The sequence below is a fragment of the Gymnodraco acuticeps genome, unplaced genomic scaffold, assembly GCF_902827175.1.
Source record: "Gymnodraco acuticeps unplaced genomic scaffold, fGymAcu1.1, whole genome shotgun sequence".
In the NCBI taxonomy this organism is placed as follows: Eukaryota; Metazoa; Chordata; class Actinopteri; order Perciformes; family Bathydraconidae; genus Gymnodraco; species Gymnodraco acuticeps.
Window position 1 is genome coordinate 1 of NW_022989986.1, and position 19,688 is coordinate 19,688.

Consider the following 19,688-nt stretch of genomic DNA (forward strand, 5'->3'; position numbering starts at 1 on the left):
TGTGGGATGGTACTGGAGCACGGGTACCATGGCTATGTGGGATGGTACTGGAGCACGGTACCATGGCTATGTGGGATGGTACTGGAGCACGGTACCATGGCTGTGTGGGATGGTACTGGAGCACGGTACCATGGCTATGTGGGATGGTACTGGAGCACGGAACCATGGCTGCTGGGTCCGGCACTGGAACCGGAACCATGGCTGTTGTGGGCGGAGCAGAAGCCTGGACCCTGGCTGTGTAAGCCAGGTAATGGAGTATGGAAGCATGGCTGCGTGGGCCGGTACTGGTGCACGGATCCATGGCCTTGTAGGCCGGTTCTGGAGCCGGAACTGGGGCTGGAACCCTGGCCTTGCGTCTCTTAGGAGTCTTTTGGAAGCTTCGTGGACCTCCAAACGCCAGACCAGACCCCAAGAAAGGGTCAGAACATGAAGACTGGCACTCAGGGCTACGTGAGAAAACCCTAAGCCACTCGGGCAACAAGCTCCAGAGCCAGGGCTTGCGAGCAACCTCCTGACGTGCCTCCTTCAACGCAGCCTCTCTACCCCGTCTAGATGAGGCGCCTTTCCACGTATAAAAAAAGGACTCCAGAGAGTATCCAAGACGTTCCGCCTGTAGCCTCAAAAGGGCTGAGTCTGCTGGGTCCATAATGGTCAGTTCGTTCTGTTACAATCTCAGGCACTTAGGATGTTGGACCCAATTGCAGACAGGGAGACAGAGGTAAAGTATTGGTAAGATACTTTATTTTTCCAAAAAAAAACACGATGAACAAAAAAAGGTCACTAACTAATCTCAGGATGAGATGACAAAAAATGAGACCAAAAGGAAAATCGCTCACGTAGTGAGGAACAAAACTATTCTTGAGCACAAAAGAGCATAGACCTGACCATGACAAGAGACAATACGAACTGATACTGGGAGACAGGGGAATTTAAACACAGGGTAACTAGACACAGGTGGGAACAATCAGGGGCGGGGCTGACACTGATGAGCACAGGAGACACACAAGGAGTGACAGGTGAAAACAATCAGGAAACTAGACACCCCAGGGAAACTAACGACAGACATGAAAACACAGGGAAAAGAGACCAGACAATATACAGGGAGGAAAACATGACAAGGAGAACGGAAAAACACCCACACCTAGACATAGACACGTGACACGACATAATAATCCTGACAGAATGTTCTTAATAAAAAACCTTGCAAAATAAATAACAGTCTTGTCTTTCATGTAAGGGTCAAAGTACTCCGCAAGCACTCTCCTCCCTCTCCCTCATCACAGTCAGTGAGATATCTCTGGCACTGTGTCCTTTTCACCTTGCATCGTTCCCAACACACAGTGATCATCCACAGCCTCCTTACGGGCCAAGTTGACTGATAAAGCAGTGAGCTTCAGGTGTTTGCGTTGTAACACAATATTGTTTTGTTTGGAAGGGACAATGCTCGGTAATGAACACTTAATACATTAAAATGTGTCAAGCGTAACAGTGCCAGATTTAGCTTTGAGCTCATTTCCATCCGCAGTCCCTCACATAAAACATTTAAGAATATTACATTTTACAAACCTGCAAAAGAGCAAGGGCCAGCATACACAAGTATTTATGACATGGTTATACAATATAGCAACGACATGTAAAGTGCAAGAGAAGATACAAGAGCTACCTAAAGTGTAAGAGGAGATACCCCTGTGTTAAAGTGCATTTAGCGGTGATTACACGTCCGTTTGTTTCTCAACCATTCTCTGAGTTGACCTTTGAAGCTATTGAGAGTGGGACAATCCCGTGTCTCAGTTGGGAGGCTGTTCCACAAAGAGCTGCCTTTAACGGAGAGGACATTTTGTCCAAAAGAGGTCCGTCTGCGATGGACCTCACAGTCTCCACTGGTTTCTGACCTAGTGCAGCGTCCAGTGTGTTTTCTGTGGATGAAGTCCCCTAAGGGATTTATAAAAAAAGCACATATTTTAAAAGACTTAAAATGGTCAAAACTCAATAAATGGTGTTTCTCCAGGATGGTACAGAGGTGGTGTGAATGTGGCTTTCTGTCAAACACCTGGATAGCTCTCTTGAACAGCTGCTCTCTGGGTTTCAGGTTTGTGGCTCAAGCAAACGACCAGTTTGTCAAACAGTATTCAATGTGGGATGGAATCACACAGTGGAGCTGTGACTTTGCAGCATTGACATTTAAGAAAGGTCTCATTTGTTTAAAATGCTGCAAGTTGAATGTAATGGTATTGGACTTTAGACTAAATAGACCACATTTCTGACAAGTAACCCCCCCTAGTGTCAAATATCTGAAAAGTGACACATATGTCCCATTGGGCGTTAATGGTAAAATAACTCTTTTATATAACTTCATGAATGAGGATGATTTTTTGGTTTGAACATTCTTTGAATTGAAGAATATATTAACTAAATATAATTGAATCAGCTAAGTTAACTGAGCAGATCATAGTCATATTTATAATTGTGCATATATGCCACTTTGGGTTTACTGTGAAAGTTTAGGATTAAAGTCCCGGTCAGTGTCACAGCGATGTTTGTCTCATTTGTTCCATATCAACTTTATCAACAGGTTAAATGTAATAAAGGACATTCTTAAATGGCTTGAATTTTACCTTTAGCAACAAACAAAAAAGCTTTTGAAATGTTGCTAGTTCGGTCACACGTGTTAGCATCGCGCATGGACATCTTGGACATGTTGTCATGGGAACACAAAGTCACATGACCTGGACCATGACCCACCAGACTGTTCAGAGTGTGTCACTGAGGGACTTCATGAGATCAAATAAAGGCTAAAGCTGTATAAGGAACTTTCCAGAACATTTAAAGTTCATGTGACACCCGTGTCACGGTGGGTCCTTCTGGGAAAGTATAAATATATATATATATGATACTGCGTTTGCACATTTGTTATTTGTTGCACTTTATGTTCAAAGAAAGTCTGGAAGTGGTTGCAGCCAATTTTATTTTTTTAATTTCACACTTTGAACATTGGAGAATCACATATTTGTTTTGCTTTATGTTACATGCATTAAAAAGTACTAAGTAAAAAAAAATGATGATCTAATACAAAATAAAAAGTTACACAATTTAGAAAATACACATCCTGTAACAGTTCTGAGGATTTAGCAGCCAGGTATATATTACACAGTTATTAACAACATATATATATTTTGCACATATAGCACACAGTTGGTTGCTATTTAACAGCGGGGGTGCAGCAGCCTGTCGCTGAAGGAGCTGCACAGTGAGGACAGGGAATGTAACAAAGAATGTTTATCAGATCTTAATAAAAACCTTCCAAAAGAAATAACAGTGTTTTTCATGTAGTCCTAAGGGTCAATGTACGCCGTAAGCACTCTCCTCACTCTCTTTCCCTCCCCCTCATCACAGTCAGTGAGATGGTGGTTGCACTGTGTGGGAGGCTGTAAGTCCTTTTCACCTTGAATTGTTCCCAACACAGACTGATCATCCACAGCCTCCTTATGGACCTCACAAAAATTGTGGAGGACAAAGCAGGAGTAAATGACATGGGGCAGGTCATCCAAGTTTGTGTCCATAGGCCTTCTAAGTGCCGCAAATCTGGCCTTGAGGCGACCAAAAGCACACTCAATGACCATACGTGCCCTACACAAAGATAGCCCAAAGTACTGTTCCTTAGCTGTGGCGCCACCGGTTGCATATTCCTTCATCAGGTACGGCAGCAGCGGGTAGGCAGGATCACCAAGAAGATAAATTGGTATGGCCTCCTCGTCGTCCACAATCTGTTTTCTCAGAGCAGGGATCTTTCCAGTCTTTAAGTACATGTTTAGCTTTGAATTAGCAAAGACCTGTGCATCATGCACACTCCCAGGCCACTTTACCACGACATCCATGAATCGGTACTTGTAATCACAGGCGGCCTGTACATTAAGGGAATGTGTGCCTTTCCTGTTGATGTAGTCAGTGGGGTTGGTAGATGGCTGCTTGATTTCGATGTGGGTTCCGTCCACTGCTCCTAAACATTGTGGCATGCGATGAGCACGATCGAAGCCCTCAACCAGATCCGCGGTCTCGGGCTCAGTAAAAGGCAGCTTGATGTATTTTGGACCCAGGTGGATGGAGATCGCTCTGCATGTCTGCCTAATAATGATGGACACAGCCTGGCGCGAAACGCCGAAGGCGTTAGCAGTCTTCCGTAGCCTTCCCCCATCGCTCAGGTAATAAAGTATTAACGCAACCCTTTTCAGTGGATCAATTGGTGCCCTCATGTTTGTTGTTTGCCTTTCGATATATGGGCGCAGTTCTTCAGTCAGGGCGACGACAGAGGCTCTGGACATGCGAAAGTTCTCCCTCCATTCATCATCCACGACAACGCCATCGACAAAATTGTCCCACCAACTGCTGGTTCTGCCCGGTCTTATCCAAAACCTTCTCCTGGTTGCCCTTCTGTTTATTCCCCGAGGTGGATTTAGCAGCATGTAGTTCATGTAGTTCATGTTGTTCTCCATGTCCACTTGTTGCTGATGGTGGTGGTAGAGGAGCTGTAGATGTTGCACTAACATCTGTATCATGGTCAGTAGCGTCTGGAGCACGAAAGCAACCCTGTGATCCGCCATTGTTTTTGCCGAAACACATCAGCAATGACGCGGGTGACGCGGGGCTGAGCAGGAGAGGTGGGGAGAGGCGGGGCTATGGCGTATAGGACGTACACACATAGCCGTTTGGCCCCCCAGAGCGTTGCGTCCGCAGATCTACCCACCTTGGGAGCCGTTATCGTTATCCGCGTTTCCGTGTCGGCCTCGTGTGGACGAACCGTCTATACGAAAGAGAACTGTAGCGGATACAACCCGTTTCGTCTCCGTGTGGCCGGGGCCTGAGGAAGTCATGCTGTTATGGTTATTTGTATAGTTATATTTAAATCTGGTGTATATACTTGTCTTTAGCATCCTTTTTGAATGCTAAATTGTTTCTTAAAAATACTTGCTTTTAATAATACTTATACATTTGCTTTTTTACCTACTTTGAAACTTATTTTTTAGGTTGGTTATGTTCGCACCACCAGATACCAAAGCAAAATCTCTGTATGTGTAAACGTAGCTGGCATTAAACTTGATTCTGATGCATACTTACTTACTTGAAAGCGTCTCGACTCTATAGCATTATCTCGTCTCTTCCATCGAGTCACATCCCTGTGAACAAGAATCAAAGTTTAAGCAGCGTTGGAAAAAGTATTCAGATCTTCAATAAAAGTACTTAAACTCACTTGTAGTAAAGTAAAAGTGCCTGAAAGTTGTACTTAAGTGCAGTAATTGGTCAAAATAGGTCGTTAAAAAAAGTGATTGACATGATTAAAAGTACCATAGTGTAGAAATAGAAAAGGTATATAGTATCAAAAGTAGACATTATTCAGTGTTAACCATTTCAGAATAATATGTATTAAAATACTGGATAATAACTATTGATGGTATGTTGGTAAAGCTGGAAAAGCTGTGGCATCTTCTTTTGTATGTATTGAGTCTTTTTCTATATCTATTACTACATATGTTGCTGGGTGAATTTCCCAATTGGGCTCAAGTAAGTTTTAGATGGATAGATACTTTATTTACCCCAAATTAGGACATTATTTGCAGCATTGTTGTCACGCATTACACGAGTTAACAATATTACTACACACACAATACAGTCTCACTTAGCTACAGAAATAAAAAGAAAGATACTACAGACACATATTAGCATTGGATTATATATAAATCACAGTTGTGTAAAGCAGCTGTTGTGGGTAATATTAAAGGACAAATAGGTATGTGTGGATCATATTTAGTAAACCTAAAAGTGGAGAAATAAGTAGAATATTTACCAACTATGTAGTAGTACAAAACAAGTATAAAATAGCCTGAAATGAAAACGCTCAAGTAAAGTACAAGTACCTGAAATGTTCATGTACATTCAATTGAAATCTGTGTCTGAAATACTTCATAGCAAAACAAGATAAGCTAACCTAGCATAACACGTTAGCATAACAAAGCTAGCAGCCAGCTAACATGTTTCTAGCCTCCTAGCTGTAGATGTTAGCACGATAAAATCCCCTGTGAATAGCGTACATTTAATAACGTAGATACTGATACAAACACGGAGTTAATAAGGATATAAAGTATAGTGTCGTGTCTCGTGACTGTAAATACGGTAGCATTCAGCGTGATATAGCTAACCTAAGCTAGCTATCAGCAAGCTACGGGAAGTGCGCCGGTTGTTGAAGCCAATTTTATGAATGGGCGTAGTGGCCAAACTGTGGTACTACAACTTCCGTGAAGTCATTTTGGCCCAAACTGGCTTTTTCCCCATTGACTTACATGGGGGGAAAGAAACGTCTGTAAATCAGCGCATACTTTTTTTGTCGATAAATAAACTACCCAGGACGAACTCTTTTATGGCCCTTATTTAAATCATTGTATTTTTAAAAGTTCTAAAATGCGCTGAAAGCTGAATCCAGAGGTATTTTCTCTCTCCATTCATTTGACTGACAAGAGTGAAGGAGATCGGAGGCGGGGCTTAAGGGCAAACTGAACTGCGCATGCTCTATGGGCCCACATACGGGTACTCTCTGAATGTACAATTGAGCTTCTCTTTATACATCCATACTTTCATATGTTTAGCTACAAATTCTTCTTTTTAGATATTCAGCAGCTGGTGTGTTTACCGACAAAATACCGGTTATTAAAGCTGCAAGACGATACATTTTGTGGATGGTTATTATTCCCACCTAAATGATATTAAAGCTAAATAATACATCTACTAAACAGCAACATCCAAATGAACAGAGGGTTAAAATATTGATATTCAGCTGTAGAACTTGTCTTTGTACTATTATTAGAACCTGCATTACATTGACTGAGATATATCACATTTCAGAAAGTATTTATAAATCAAGTTCTGGTTAAAAAAATGTTGGTTTTATAAATGAATTTGATATTTTGGCCCCGATCCCATACAAATCAACACGGAAGTAGCGTTGAGCTGCTCTTTAACCGATAAAAGGTGTGATATTTACTCAAATAAAGCTATACATGAGAAGTAGTTCTTCATCTTTGACGTGTTTTCTGTTAGAAAAGTAGAAATATAGCGTACAAATGCTGCAGATAAAGCATAAATCTCACCTCTGAGTCGAAGTTTGTTTGCATGTGTGGGTTGGGATTTGCTCTTTGTTGCCCCTATAGGCCGTGTGAGGAATTACACCCACTGAATTATACAATTATTGTAATCAAAACATTTTTTTAGATAAATATTTTGATATTATTTCATTATTATTATTATATTATTTGTATTTACGATTATTTTATTATTATTAATTATTTATTTTGTATTATTATTATTTTTTAAATTGTATTTTATTATTGTTATTTTTGTGTTTGTTATTATTGCTATTATTATATATTGTTTTATTATTATATTTTTTAATCTTTGTTATTTTAAAAATGTTATATGAACTAAAAGCTATTAATAAGAAGTCATTCTTCATATTTAAAGTGTAATTAACCCCAAGTTAAAATGATGGGAACCCCATTTCTACTAAGAAAATTAAAAAAGATGCAGTAAGACAGTCCGTATGTCTTTGTTTAAATGTTCTTTCTTTCTTGATCATACCAATACTGCACATATTTGTATTTCTTAATGTCTTTCATTTTTGTAAAGCACTTTGCATTGCCTTGTGTTAAAAGGTGCTATATAAATAACTTGCCTTGCCTTATAGTTCACTGACAGTGGGAAGAGAAGAAAAGCCGACAATTGCACTTCAATATTGAGGTTGATTTTGACGACTGAAAAAAAGCATTGTTCCTCCCCGACTTTCTATGGGCACTTGCGGTGAACAATGGGGGCGCCGGACTCATCGTATTCCTGCTTGGTGATCCATCTCTCATGGAAAGTGGAGAGAGACGCCAAGATGGAGCCGCCAATCCAGGCAGAGAAGTTCCTCTCCGGGTGGGCGACAACCTGAAAGGGAGGGAGAAAACCAGGTAGCTAAACTACAAAATAAAATGTAATTTCTTTATCCCAATTTGGTCATTTTCTTTGTTGCGCGATCATAAAACAAAACAAGTTATTGCACATGATAACAAATTAAGGGAGAAACCAGGCAACTAAACTATAAAATAAGATTTTGCACTAATATACATTCCCAAAGATATTGAAGTGACTCTTATTTTGTATAAATTGATTGTTGTGCTTTTATCTTAATGAGTGCATGTGTATAAATGTTTCTGTTGATATAGGATATACATATTTTATATATATTTGTATATATATTTGTAATTTTGTATTTGGGATTGTGGGAAACGGTATTTCGATCTCTCTGTCTTTACACAAACTGAAAGATTGACAATAAAGTTGACTTTCTTAATCCCAATTTGGGATTTCTTTTTTGTATCATTGCACATGATAACAAATTAAAAGAGTAGAAATAAACAATTCTAAAATATAATCTCAAAATAGAAATAGAAAATAAAGCAGCATTAGAGAGTAAGAAAAATATAGAGATGACCGTGAAGTTAAACAAATCTATAAACTATCTGACAAATAAAAACACTGTTGAAGGAGCAATTTCTGTTAACACAGTATAAGCAGGATACTATTACATACATTTTTCTTTCAAATAACTTTTACTAAGCTGTGACGAAGGTAACTCACTGTGGACTGACGGCTTCGGGCGGGTAATCTTGCACGTGAGTTTGCACAGGACAAATGTCACGCAGCACTTTAGTGAACAGTTTGCACTTTATTAGCGGGATTTTCACAGTACAGTTAAACATTGCATATTTGTACATTGTTATACTATTTATTGATGTAGTATTTATTAAATGACTAAGCCGTATTAAATTGGAATGTCGTCTGGTCGGGTCCTCGGCTCCACCAGCTGGAAAGAGAGGGGAGTGATAGCGAGAGCGCCGGAAGTGTTTGTTTGTGTAAGATTGACAGCGGTTGAGATTAGTCATTGTGTGCAGATGATATGTTTTAGCGTGTAAAGGTCATGATGTAAAGTTGCATTAATTGTACAAGTTACCACCGTGTTATTCTCTTCAGTTATAATGTTTGTGTTCCCCCTCCCGTCTTGTCTGTTGTTGCTGATTGTGTTCACCTGGTGCCCTGTGTTGTCTCCTCCCCCCTCACCTGTGTCTTGTTGGTTGATTAGTGTGTGTGAGATCCTTGTGGTGACTGTGCTCACGGGAACAGCAAGATTGTATCAGGGCTGTTAGGGAAAACATCAGGCAATATATATTGTGAGATTATTACGTTTCTAAGAGAAATTGATACATTTAAAATAATCTAGAGTTTTGGTTCTTTGTTTTGTTTCTTTTCTTTATTGTTTTCTGCATAGTCTCTTGTCCACACTCCAGTCCAGTTGGTGGCGGTATATTTGTGGACGTTCTGCCTCTGCCTCCTTGCTTGGTCGGGCCACTCAATTGTCGGCTTCACATAAGCACATTAGTCAGAGTAGCCCTTACTCACTTTTCACTACAAATGTGTAGATATGTGAAGTATAGGAGATTAAGAGTTTATTTAACTCATGCATTCGTGTCATTAGTTTCAGTACAACCTGATCTCACCAGATTGCGTGACTCCACCACGACTCCTTAACACCACATTGCGTGGTGGAGTCACTAACTTTGTTACATTTACGTGTCGGCAACACGGAAACAACCCCAATGTAAAGTGAATAAAGGCCCCTACTGCTCCTCCATCCGCACCCTCAGCACTGGCCATTATAAAGTCATCGGCTGCCCCCTGTCCTCTCTGGAACACATCTCCACCTCCAGCTGCCTCAGCAGAGCAAATGAAACTAGAAAATGCATTTCCTGCTGAAAATGCAGAAAAAGCTGAATATGTTATTAGCTGAATGGTAGCTGCTTTTAGCTACAGTCAGTGTGTTGCAGAAAAGTGAAATGATTTGAATCAAAATGGTTCCAGCTCAAATACAATGACTTTGTTGGAAACTTGAAAGTGAAATGTTAAACTGGAAGAGTAGGAAAAATAGTGAAGAAGCTTAATATTCAAAAGAAAATGTTTAAAAAAGGTATAAACAACTAAATGTATAGCCTCAATGTCTTGAAATAGCTGAATAATTTAATAGTTGAATGGTTAGCTGAAAGGGGGAGTTAAATATCAGATGTACGTATAGTATAAGTTCAAGTAGCATTACATTTATAGGGCTTTTCTTTTGAAGGGGTGTGTGGTTTTGGAGAGTGTGAGGTGTAGAAAAACTAAGTGAGATGTCTGACATCAATCAATGGGAGGTTCACCCATAAAAACGTGTGTGTGTGTGTGTGTGTGTGTGTGTGTGTGGCCTAGCATTACTATACTTGTGGGGACCTAAATCTGTTTACATAGTCACGTGGGGACTAGCCGCCCTTATGGGGACAAAATGGAGGTCCCCATGAGGGGAATCATTAATTTTAGGGTGAAGACTTGGTTAGGTTAAGGGTAAGGGTTAGGGTTAGGGTAAGGTTAAGGGTAAGGGTTAGGGTTAGGGTTAGGCATGTGTTGGTTATGGTTAAGGTTAGGATAAGTCTCCAGGAAATGCATGTAAGTCAATGTAATGTCACCTGAAGTGATGTATACATGGTATGTGTGTGTGTGTGTGTGTGTGTGTGTGTGTTGTGTGTGTGTGTGTGTGTGTGTGTGTGTGTGTGTGTGTGTGTGTGTGTGTGTGTGTGTGTGGTGTGTGTGTGTGTGTGTGTGTTGTGTGTGTGTGTGTGTGTGTGTGTGTGTATGTGTATGTGTGTGTGTGTGTGTGCTCTGATTAGATGATGTCACTGTCATGTTTAAGTGTGCCGTGCCGTGCCCGGACCGTTTTTGGTTGCGTTTCCACTTTTTCACAGTTTTCTGGCTCTCCAAAATCGAGGTTCTTTCCGGGCGAACAACCGGGCTGAATATGCTAAACTAGAGAGAGAATCGCTGGCAACTACAACACAATGAACATATTTTACCGTGATTTAATTGTAATACACGTTTCAAAATGATGCCGAAGTAACAACATACTGATACCGGTTAGTAAAAACCATGAATTAATGCTTTGACAAGTCTGCAGATAGACGGCAGGCGGAAAACCCTTTTAAAATGCGTGTGTTCTGAATGGAGATCGGCTAAGCTAACGCAGTATATGCTCCGACCGTCCACACCAGGGGCGTCGCCTGGGGTAGGCATCCGGGGCTTTAGCCCCGGATGTTTTTTCTTTAGCCCCGGACAAATTCTCCCTCAATAATATAATACATTAACCTACTTTACCTATAGGACGGACGGTAGAAATGTAATTTCCCATGTTCAGTGAATGCAACACAGAGGCAAGACGACGCCACCAGACCAATCAGAGAGTTGCATGGAAATAAACGTGTTTTATTGGCTGACAGGTACGTACCTCTCCTCTGTGACAATGTTTCAACTTTAAACTGTCAGCCCCGGACGCGGGAGATTCTGAAGATTAGACATTTCTTTAATAAAAAGACGGCAATTCTCAAGTGGTGGCTCACACAACAACCCCAGAGCCACCACCTGAGCCAGGTGAACAAGGTATGTACCTGTCAGTAAACTTACAAGTTATGCGAACATGTAAGCAAAGCATACATTATAGCTACGTTGACGTTACTTTGAATCGCGCGGGTAAGCTAAACCGTTAGCAAGTAGCTATAGCTAGCCAGATATATTAAATAAACACTTTGTCATACAATCTAAATGTTGTGTTTTTTAGCGTTACCTGGTGATTTCAAAGAAAGCTCTCTGGGAAATGTTGACTTACTGTCTGTGTTCGACATGAAGCTAGAAGCTACCTTACAGTAAGTACACAATTGATCCTGATTCCTGAGTCCTGTCAGTTAAAGTGTTTCATAGTTAGCTTAGCTAAGCATCAACCTAGCACTGAAATATATATATGGATGTTATGTGACAGTATTTCTGAGAAAAAGTAATCTGAAATGGTGGCATAGTTGCCACTGCTTTACGTGTCAACAGCATGTTTGAACGTATTTGCAGCAGTAAATGTGGCTGTCTGGCCACTGACGTTGCCATAACAACACCTGAATTTAAATGTGCAACCTCTTTTTGTGACAGATTTTGCATGAAAATATAATTCTTCTGATTTATATTTCCTATTGACAGCTAGTTTCTATGTGAACATTATGAGATGGACAGCCAGCTAACAAGCTTTTTATACAAATATTTCAGATCAAAGCCAATCCAGTGGGGCTCCTGAAAGGGGGCAAGGGACACTATGCTCCCAAATATTAAGCCTTGACCCGCATCTTAAAATTGATATGATCAAAAAATGATCTGCATTGTCGGAGGCCTTTTTTCCTCATTATCATGTCAAATTGTACAGCTTTCCTTAGTGTTGAATGCAGAAAGAGGACTATATTAGAGTATCAAGTGAAAATGACTATATTAAAGTATGAAGTGAATATATTAAGTGAATTACTCAAACTGCATTTGTATAGGAATGATTCTGTCCTATTGGCAGATAACTACTCTAACAGTGATATCTACAAGAGATGTAAATGTAACTATTTTCAATTGGTTAGTATTACATTTTGTGACAGTGTGGTGACACTCATTTTAATGAAGACAAATGTGTGTATCTTGAAATTCATTTATTTGACAGAGCTGGAAACTGATACATACTTGTTTGTGTTTACCTACACAGTCATCACAGATGAGCCAAACAGAGTAGAGGATGAAGAAAGGGGAACAGGAGAAAGGGACACACAAGAAGGAGATACAACAGACAAGAACGACAATGGAGACAACAATGAACAGGAACACCAGAACAGACAAGAGGCAATGAGTAACATGACTGATTTAGGGACTGCAGATACAGGGCCAAGGCAAGTGAGACACCACTGCTTTCCATCCAGCATGTTTGGCCAGCAAAAGAGATCATTTCAACCGCAAACAGCAAATGATGAGGGATTATTATTTCCTCCTTCCATCCCTTTTTTCTGTTTAATCTGATTACTAACTACTTCTAATCATTTGACATAGTTTATGATTTAATTGGAAAATGAAGTGTTTTTAAATAATAAACCCGTTTCTGATTCTTTGATTTCTTTTTGATGGGTGTTGAGAGATGTATCCATATCTCTTAATGTTGCTCTCAAAGTGCACAAGATTGATGCTTTCAACTTCAGTATTTAAAAAAAGTCTTCCTGGGGGACCCCAGAGGAGGTGAGTTCCCCCCAAAATAGCACTTTATCTCTGCTTATGTAACTCCGGTGTAGTGTCCCCTCGGCAACAGATCACTCAGAGCTGGTGATTACTTTCCTGCATTTCAATGGACAGCATATAAAAAGGACACGTGAGCTGCATTGCTTAAGAGATCCTCTCATGCTATCTCTTTTACAAAATAAGTGTCCAGTCAACAACAAAACATCAGTGATCGTATAGTGGTAGTATATTTTTCACAAGCAATGTGAAACATTAAACTTATACAAACTGGTGTACAAAACTCACATACCTGCATTGATCTACTGGAGTGTCTCTACTCTTCTTCTCCACATCTCTTGTCCACCATCAGAGATTGCAAACATTTCAGAAACAGCTAGAGGTAGGGGACAAACAACTTGTTTGCTGGGCATGTCAAAAACCTCCCTGCTTTGATCAAGACTTTAGGGAGCCTTTCAGCCCCTCTAGCAAAGGGACTGGAAAGCAAGCTTTGAAAATTCAGTACCATCTGCATGCTGTCATGTTCCAGACACTGCTCTCAACCACTCAGGGCCTGCACAAATACCTGCAGAAAGAAACAATTGACTTGGTGCAGGCAGTAAATTACAAAACAGCAGTTGAGAACACACTGAAAAGTTACCGAAGTAACGAGAAAGCACATGAGGTCTATGACAAGACCAAGGCCCTGTGCAATGATCGTGATATTCCCGAAACTGTGACACAGAGGAAGAAGCGTAGAAACATGGAAGACTTTGTAGTCGAGGCATCATGTGGAGCAATGTGAAACATTAAACATAAATAAACTGGTGTACAAAACTCACATACCTGCATTTAAATGGACAGCATAAAAGGACTCGTGAGCTGGGTTCTGGTGCTCAGATTAGCTATTGATGATCACGTTGATAAATCATATAAAACAAATAGCCAATCACACTAAAAACATGTTGCTGTGACTGTGAGCATTAAACAATTAACATTAAACTAAACAAACACAACAGAACGTTATTGTCCTTATAAAATAAAAACATACATTTTGTCCACCGAGATAATACAGGCACCTTACCCTCAAGAGATCCTCACGTGTTATGAGAATCTCCCACAATCCATTGCCGTAACAAAGCTAATGCAGGCACACGTTTGTGACACCAGATGGCGCAATTGTGTATGTGCGTGTCGAAAATTTTACTGTAGCGCCGCCACTGTGGGCTAAGCCCCGAATGTTTCCAGGTCCAGGCGACGCCCCTGGTCCACACTCACAACAACGGCCTATACAGACATAAATAAACCAGCGACCGTATTCTCCATGACACAGACAGTCTGTGGTTTGTACTTGTTTAACTTTTGTCTAGTTTCTGAACAGATATGAGGAGCTGTGAGCTCTCAGTGCTAACAGCTAACGGCTGATGTTGGTTTTGTGGTTCGCATTGAAGATGACGTCACGGCTCCGCCTACACTGTGTTACTATAGTTACTGCCCCAGCTACTAAACTGTAATGGAAACGCAGCATAAAGTGAGCCTGGCCTACCAAGGCCTAACTATGCCGTACTAAGCCGTGCGAGGCCCTGCAGTGGAAATGCGCCATAAGTGACAATGTCACGCACACTAGCCCTGAAGAGTCCCTCCCATAGACACCCATTATAAAATCGAAAACGGCCTGAAAATGTACCAAAACTTAAAGTGGACCTATCATGCTATATTTGAAACATATATTGTTGGGCCATACCTATATAAAACATGTCTGTGAAGTTTGTTTTTCAAAACACCAAACAGATCATGCATTTTAGGCATGCCTCATTTTGCTCTATTTGAGATAAATCACGTTTTGTTCTACGACATTAAATACATCAGCAGTGACCACACTGGGGATTTTTGAAGAGTTTACGTGTCTGAAAAACGATGGTTGTTAACAAGTGGCTGAATAGGACTACAGGAATTGTCGAGGCCGTTGTACGTCATTACGCCGAACACGTAAACACTCCCGCTAAGTTTGTTTCCCCCTGTGTTCTGCTTGAAAGCAAGTCCCTGCCTATCTCTAGTATCTGTATATCTATATCTGACCATTAGAATCTGTATTTTTGAAATTGTCATTTTTAACACCGTAGTTTTACAAATTATAGAACAATTAATTACCAGTGTTTTCCAATTTTACTCTGCAGTTCGTTTCGTTAGCTAACGTTAGCTAAAGCTAGCGCTACTAGTTAGCTACGCGATGGTTTGTTGCTTTGCTCCGGGTTGCAGCCACAGGTCTTCGCATGAAACGTGCTCATTCTATCGTTTCCCGGCCAATGTTTTCCAAAGGAGAGTCTGGATTCGTGCCATGAGGTAAGCTGACGTTACATTTGTGTCCATGTCACGGTGAAATGTAAATGATGGGTAGTGACTGTATGGCGCTGCTGAAAAGACCGCAACATAAGTAAAGATAATGAATACATCCTATTAAAACCTGTGTGGCTTATATGATAAGTCTAATTAGTACAAGCAGCATAACGTTTCACCATGTGACTAAAGATTGCAGTCAGGGAAATCAGTTTGACATATTGAACTAATAACAAATCACCTCTGGCTGGCAGAGAACTCTCTGCTCCATAGCTTCTCTTGGACGTCAAATCACATGTACATTTTACATTTATATTCAATTTAATATTCCATCCCTCACATACTTTTGTATATATAATAACTTATATTTTGTTTTTCTTTTTATGCTGCTGCAACACAAACTTTCCCAAATTGGGATCAATACAGTAATATCTTATATTAATTAAGAAATATAACTATTATAATTAGTGTAGCAGCTGACACCTATTTTCAATATGGATTAATCTACCATTTATTTCTTTAGTTCAATTTTGATCTATAAAAATGTCAAAATAGTGAAAATGTTCACAAGACTTATCAAAGTGCAAGGTTATATATTTAGATGTTTTGTTTTAGCCTATGTACTGTGTGTCTTAATGCTCTTATATGTGACGGTGTGACTTCCATGAAACTAATATTTTATATCTTCCCAACAGACGAGCTGACAGGAAGCCCAATGCCTGTTCCCACATCTGCAGCTGTCATTTTCCTTTACAAAAGAGAAAAAGGCCTGTTTCCTTTAAAGCACAGAATGTAGAAGAGCATTCCTACTGTCTGATAGGGATAATTGATGGAATGGAGGAATAAGCTGCGTGTCTAATGACTGAGGAGGAAGCAGGTCCATCAACACAGGCGGCTGCTAATGAAGATCCTCAACCACTATCTGAGAATGCCGAGGAGCAAGCAACCACGGTAGAAGAAAAACTTCAATTAATTCCGGGTTTTAGGACGTGTCACTGCGGTTCTCTGTTGTGTTTTGCAAAATGCTCTATGGCACGCCTCTACTGGGAATTGTAGTTTTAAAAGACGTTTTCGTATTTCCCATAATAAGAAGTTGCCAGTATTAAACTGTGTACATCCCTGGAGGTTTAGGGGATACGAAACACTCAAATTTAAAACATATTAATAAATGGGTGAAAATTGCTTGTGCCCATAATGGGCAGCATTAATATACATAGAACAAAAATATAAACACAACACTTTTGTTTTTGCTCCCATTTTTTATGAGATGAACTCAAAGATCTAAAAAAAAAATTATATACACAAAATAACCATTTCTCTCAAATATTGTTCACAAATCTGAAAAGATCTGTGATAGTGAGCACTTCTCCTTTGCCGAGATAATCCATCCCACCTCACAGGTGTGGCATATCAAGATGCTGATTAGACAGCATGATTATTGCACAGGTGTGCCTTAGGCTGGCCACAACAAAAGGCCACTCTGAAACGTGCAGTTTTGCTTTATTGTCCGAAAACCAGGCAGTATCTGGTGTGAGGGGTAGGGGTAGGGGTAGGGTTAGGGTAATGTTGTGAATCGAGTGGCCCATGGTGGTGGTGGGGTTATGGTATGGGCAGGCGTATGTAATGGACGACGAACACAGGCCACTCGATTCACAACATGACCCTAACCCTACCCCTAACCCAAAAACAAAAGTGTTGCGTTTATATTTTTGTTCAGTGTATATACCCACATGCCAGCTAAGGTCAGAAGAGCTTTATTTAACAGCTGGTCTTATGTTTGTGACCCCTGTTGTTCATTGATAACATTACATTACATTAATTGATAAGCCTGAAACATGCACTTGTCAAGGTTCAGAGGCAAATTTTGCAAATATGGCAGTAGCCATCGATCATCTTAAGATAAGATATACTTTATTGATCCCAAGTTGGAAACATTTGCGTGACATCAGCATGTGTAACAGTTGTAAATATGCAGTGGTGTTTATTTGTAAATCATTTAGTATAATCACACAAATTCTGTGTTTTATATTTAATAATTCTGTGTTCTTTATTTATTGATTGTTCAATACCTGACAAGGCCGGAGATGAAAAACTTGGGTCGCAGGTTCCTCAACAGTGCATTACAAGACATCTATCAATATGTGTGTATACCTCCACCATTAAACTGTCGTATTCTGCACATTTCTTATACTATCTACATACATCTTATAAGAGTATAATACATATGTATAATATCAGTTCAAATAAGTGCTTCAACATAGTTAACATTGCTGGAGGTATGCACACATATTGATAGATGTCTTGTAATGCACTGTTGAGGAACCTGCGACCCAAGTTTTTCATTCATTGCATAACTACACCGTAGTTGTGTATATGATATGTCAATAAACCTTAGAAAATCTTGAAATCTTGAAATCTTGAAAGGGATGTGCAAAATAGTCATTATATACAGTCTTTAATTAACTATTAGTAGAGAATAACGAGTAATGAATATACTTTATAGGTGTTAGGGAAATAATTGTCCTAGACTCCTAGATATGACGTACATGACCAACCCTGACGTCTGTTTATCTCCTTTAAGGACATAGGCTGCTTCAGCCATAATGTTATTGTTCCCATTCTGTGACCGGGCAACACTAGGTCACAGATGGTCTGTTGTTGTGGGTGCACTGGGACACTTCCTTCTTTGTTGTTTGTGGACTCCAAGGTATGACATCTTCGAGGCCATAAGTGACGGACGCAAGTAACTCAGTGTGCCCAACTGTTTAAACTATCTTATCAAAATATGTTGATTACTCTCTGTGAAACCAGTTAAATGGGCTAACGAGAGAGAGGCGCTCCAGAATTGATGTGCCAATCCACCCGTGCAGTCAGACCGTGACTGCTGTGACTTGTGATGTGAATCGCTCCGGCCGAAACTCCAAATAAACCTCCAGTGTTTGACATCGAAGCTCCTGCTCTACCATGTCTCCTTCCTGAGTCGGTGACTCCCACTGCATTGCTACATAGAAGTTTCCCTTACAATAGGGATCCTATTAATATCTAATAATAAAAATAATGAAATTCATTAACATGCTTTAACCACTAGGTGTCCCTTTATATCAGCTGTGCACCGTTATGGTGTAAATACAGCCATACACTAATTCGGCTGACTTTTATATTTGATCCAATTGGTAGATATACCAATTGGATCAAATATAAAAGTCAGCCGAATTAGTGTTGATACTGCAAGGAGACGTATTGTGTGAAAAGAAATGTAAGATGTTGTTTAATTGATATATTAATGATCCATGTCACGTTTTCAGTGTTGGCGGCAGTTCCTCATGTTTGTCTAGAAGTCTTCTCATCAGGGCTCTATAAATAGAGAACTACGGCAGATATGTAATATTGAATGCAGCCGAACCGTGTATTACAATGCCGTTATGTGATGACTTTCAAAGAGAAAAGCAAGCACACTCGGAATAAAGTATTAACTTTTTTTTAAAAAATGTTTTCGGTCTGTTTCCGGTATTTGTTTATGACGATGTGATGTGAGATGTGAGACTGGAATTGCACAGGGGAAAATAACGTATCTATGCCACAATTTTAGATGCGGATTTTGTTAAACTAATACGTTTGTGCTGTGGACCAACACTATACGTTGACGGGGAAGGGGGTAGCAATAAAGATAACACCATTAAACAGTTACACAACATAACAGAAATAATATCTATACCAGCGTCTCTAGCAACCACCTTGGTAACAATGAAAACGTTGTATGGACACAATTTCCTGAAGTAATCTTCGTAATAACTAGCAAACTAAAGATCATGTACATCCACTGCACACATAATCTGAAATAACAACTCATATTTCTCGCATCAAATGACATCAAAACGCATTTTAATGGCCAAACTAACCTTAAAATAGGCATTTTACACCGAGAATAAAACGAATGTCGGCCATGTTTTTTTTTTTCTGCAGGGAGAAATGTGAAGATCACGTGACATAGACGCCAGCCATTGGAATGAATGGTGAAAAAAAACGTAGGGATCCTACAATTTCAGAGGCGTTTTTGTAGAAATACTACGTCCCAAGTTGTGGATCAACGTAGTTATTACACGTTTTTTTGTGAGACTGGGTTGGATACTCAGCTAAATTCTGCCGTCATTAAACGCCATATCATGTTCCAAACCACATCAAGGATT

At 40.0% G+C, this 19,688-nt stretch overlaps 1 protein-coding gene across 8 annotated transcripts; it reads right to left on the reverse strand.

Annotated features, from left to right (window-relative positions):
* Nucleotides 1–979: 979 nt before the first annotated feature.
* LOC117544032 (putative nuclease HARBI1) lies at nucleotides 980–7,195 on the reverse strand. Of its 8 annotated transcripts, none has more exons than XM_034212798.1 (3): nucleotides 7,137–7,195; nucleotides 5,113–5,171; nucleotides 980–4,855 (listed from the first exon to the last, which is right to left on the reverse strand). In XM_034212798.1, the coding sequence occupies exon 3, from the start codon at nucleotides 4,596–4,598 to the stop codon at nucleotides 3,333–3,335; it is 1,266 nt and encodes a 421-aa protein (XP_034068689.1). In that variant the 5' UTR covers nucleotides 4,599–4,855; nucleotides 5,113–5,171; nucleotides 7,137–7,195; the 3' UTR covers nucleotides 980–3,332. The 8 variants fall into 8 exon arrangements, with proteins under 8 accessions (XP_034068689.1, XP_034068687.1, XP_034068691.1 ...); XM_034212796.1 differs by having other exon boundaries at nucleotides 5,117–5,171; nucleotides 7,137–7,174; XM_034212800.1 differs by lacking the exon at nucleotides 7,137–7,195 and adding an exon at nucleotides 5,910–7,095 and having other exon boundaries at nucleotides 5,117–5,171.
* Nucleotides 7,196–19,688: the final 12,493 nt, after the last annotated feature.

Excerpts from the sequence above, each read along its gene's own strand:
- LOC117544032 (XM_034212798.1), bottom strand. The coding sequence starts at position 4,598 with ATGGCGGATCACAGGGTTGCTTTCGTGCTCCAGACGCTACTGACCATG.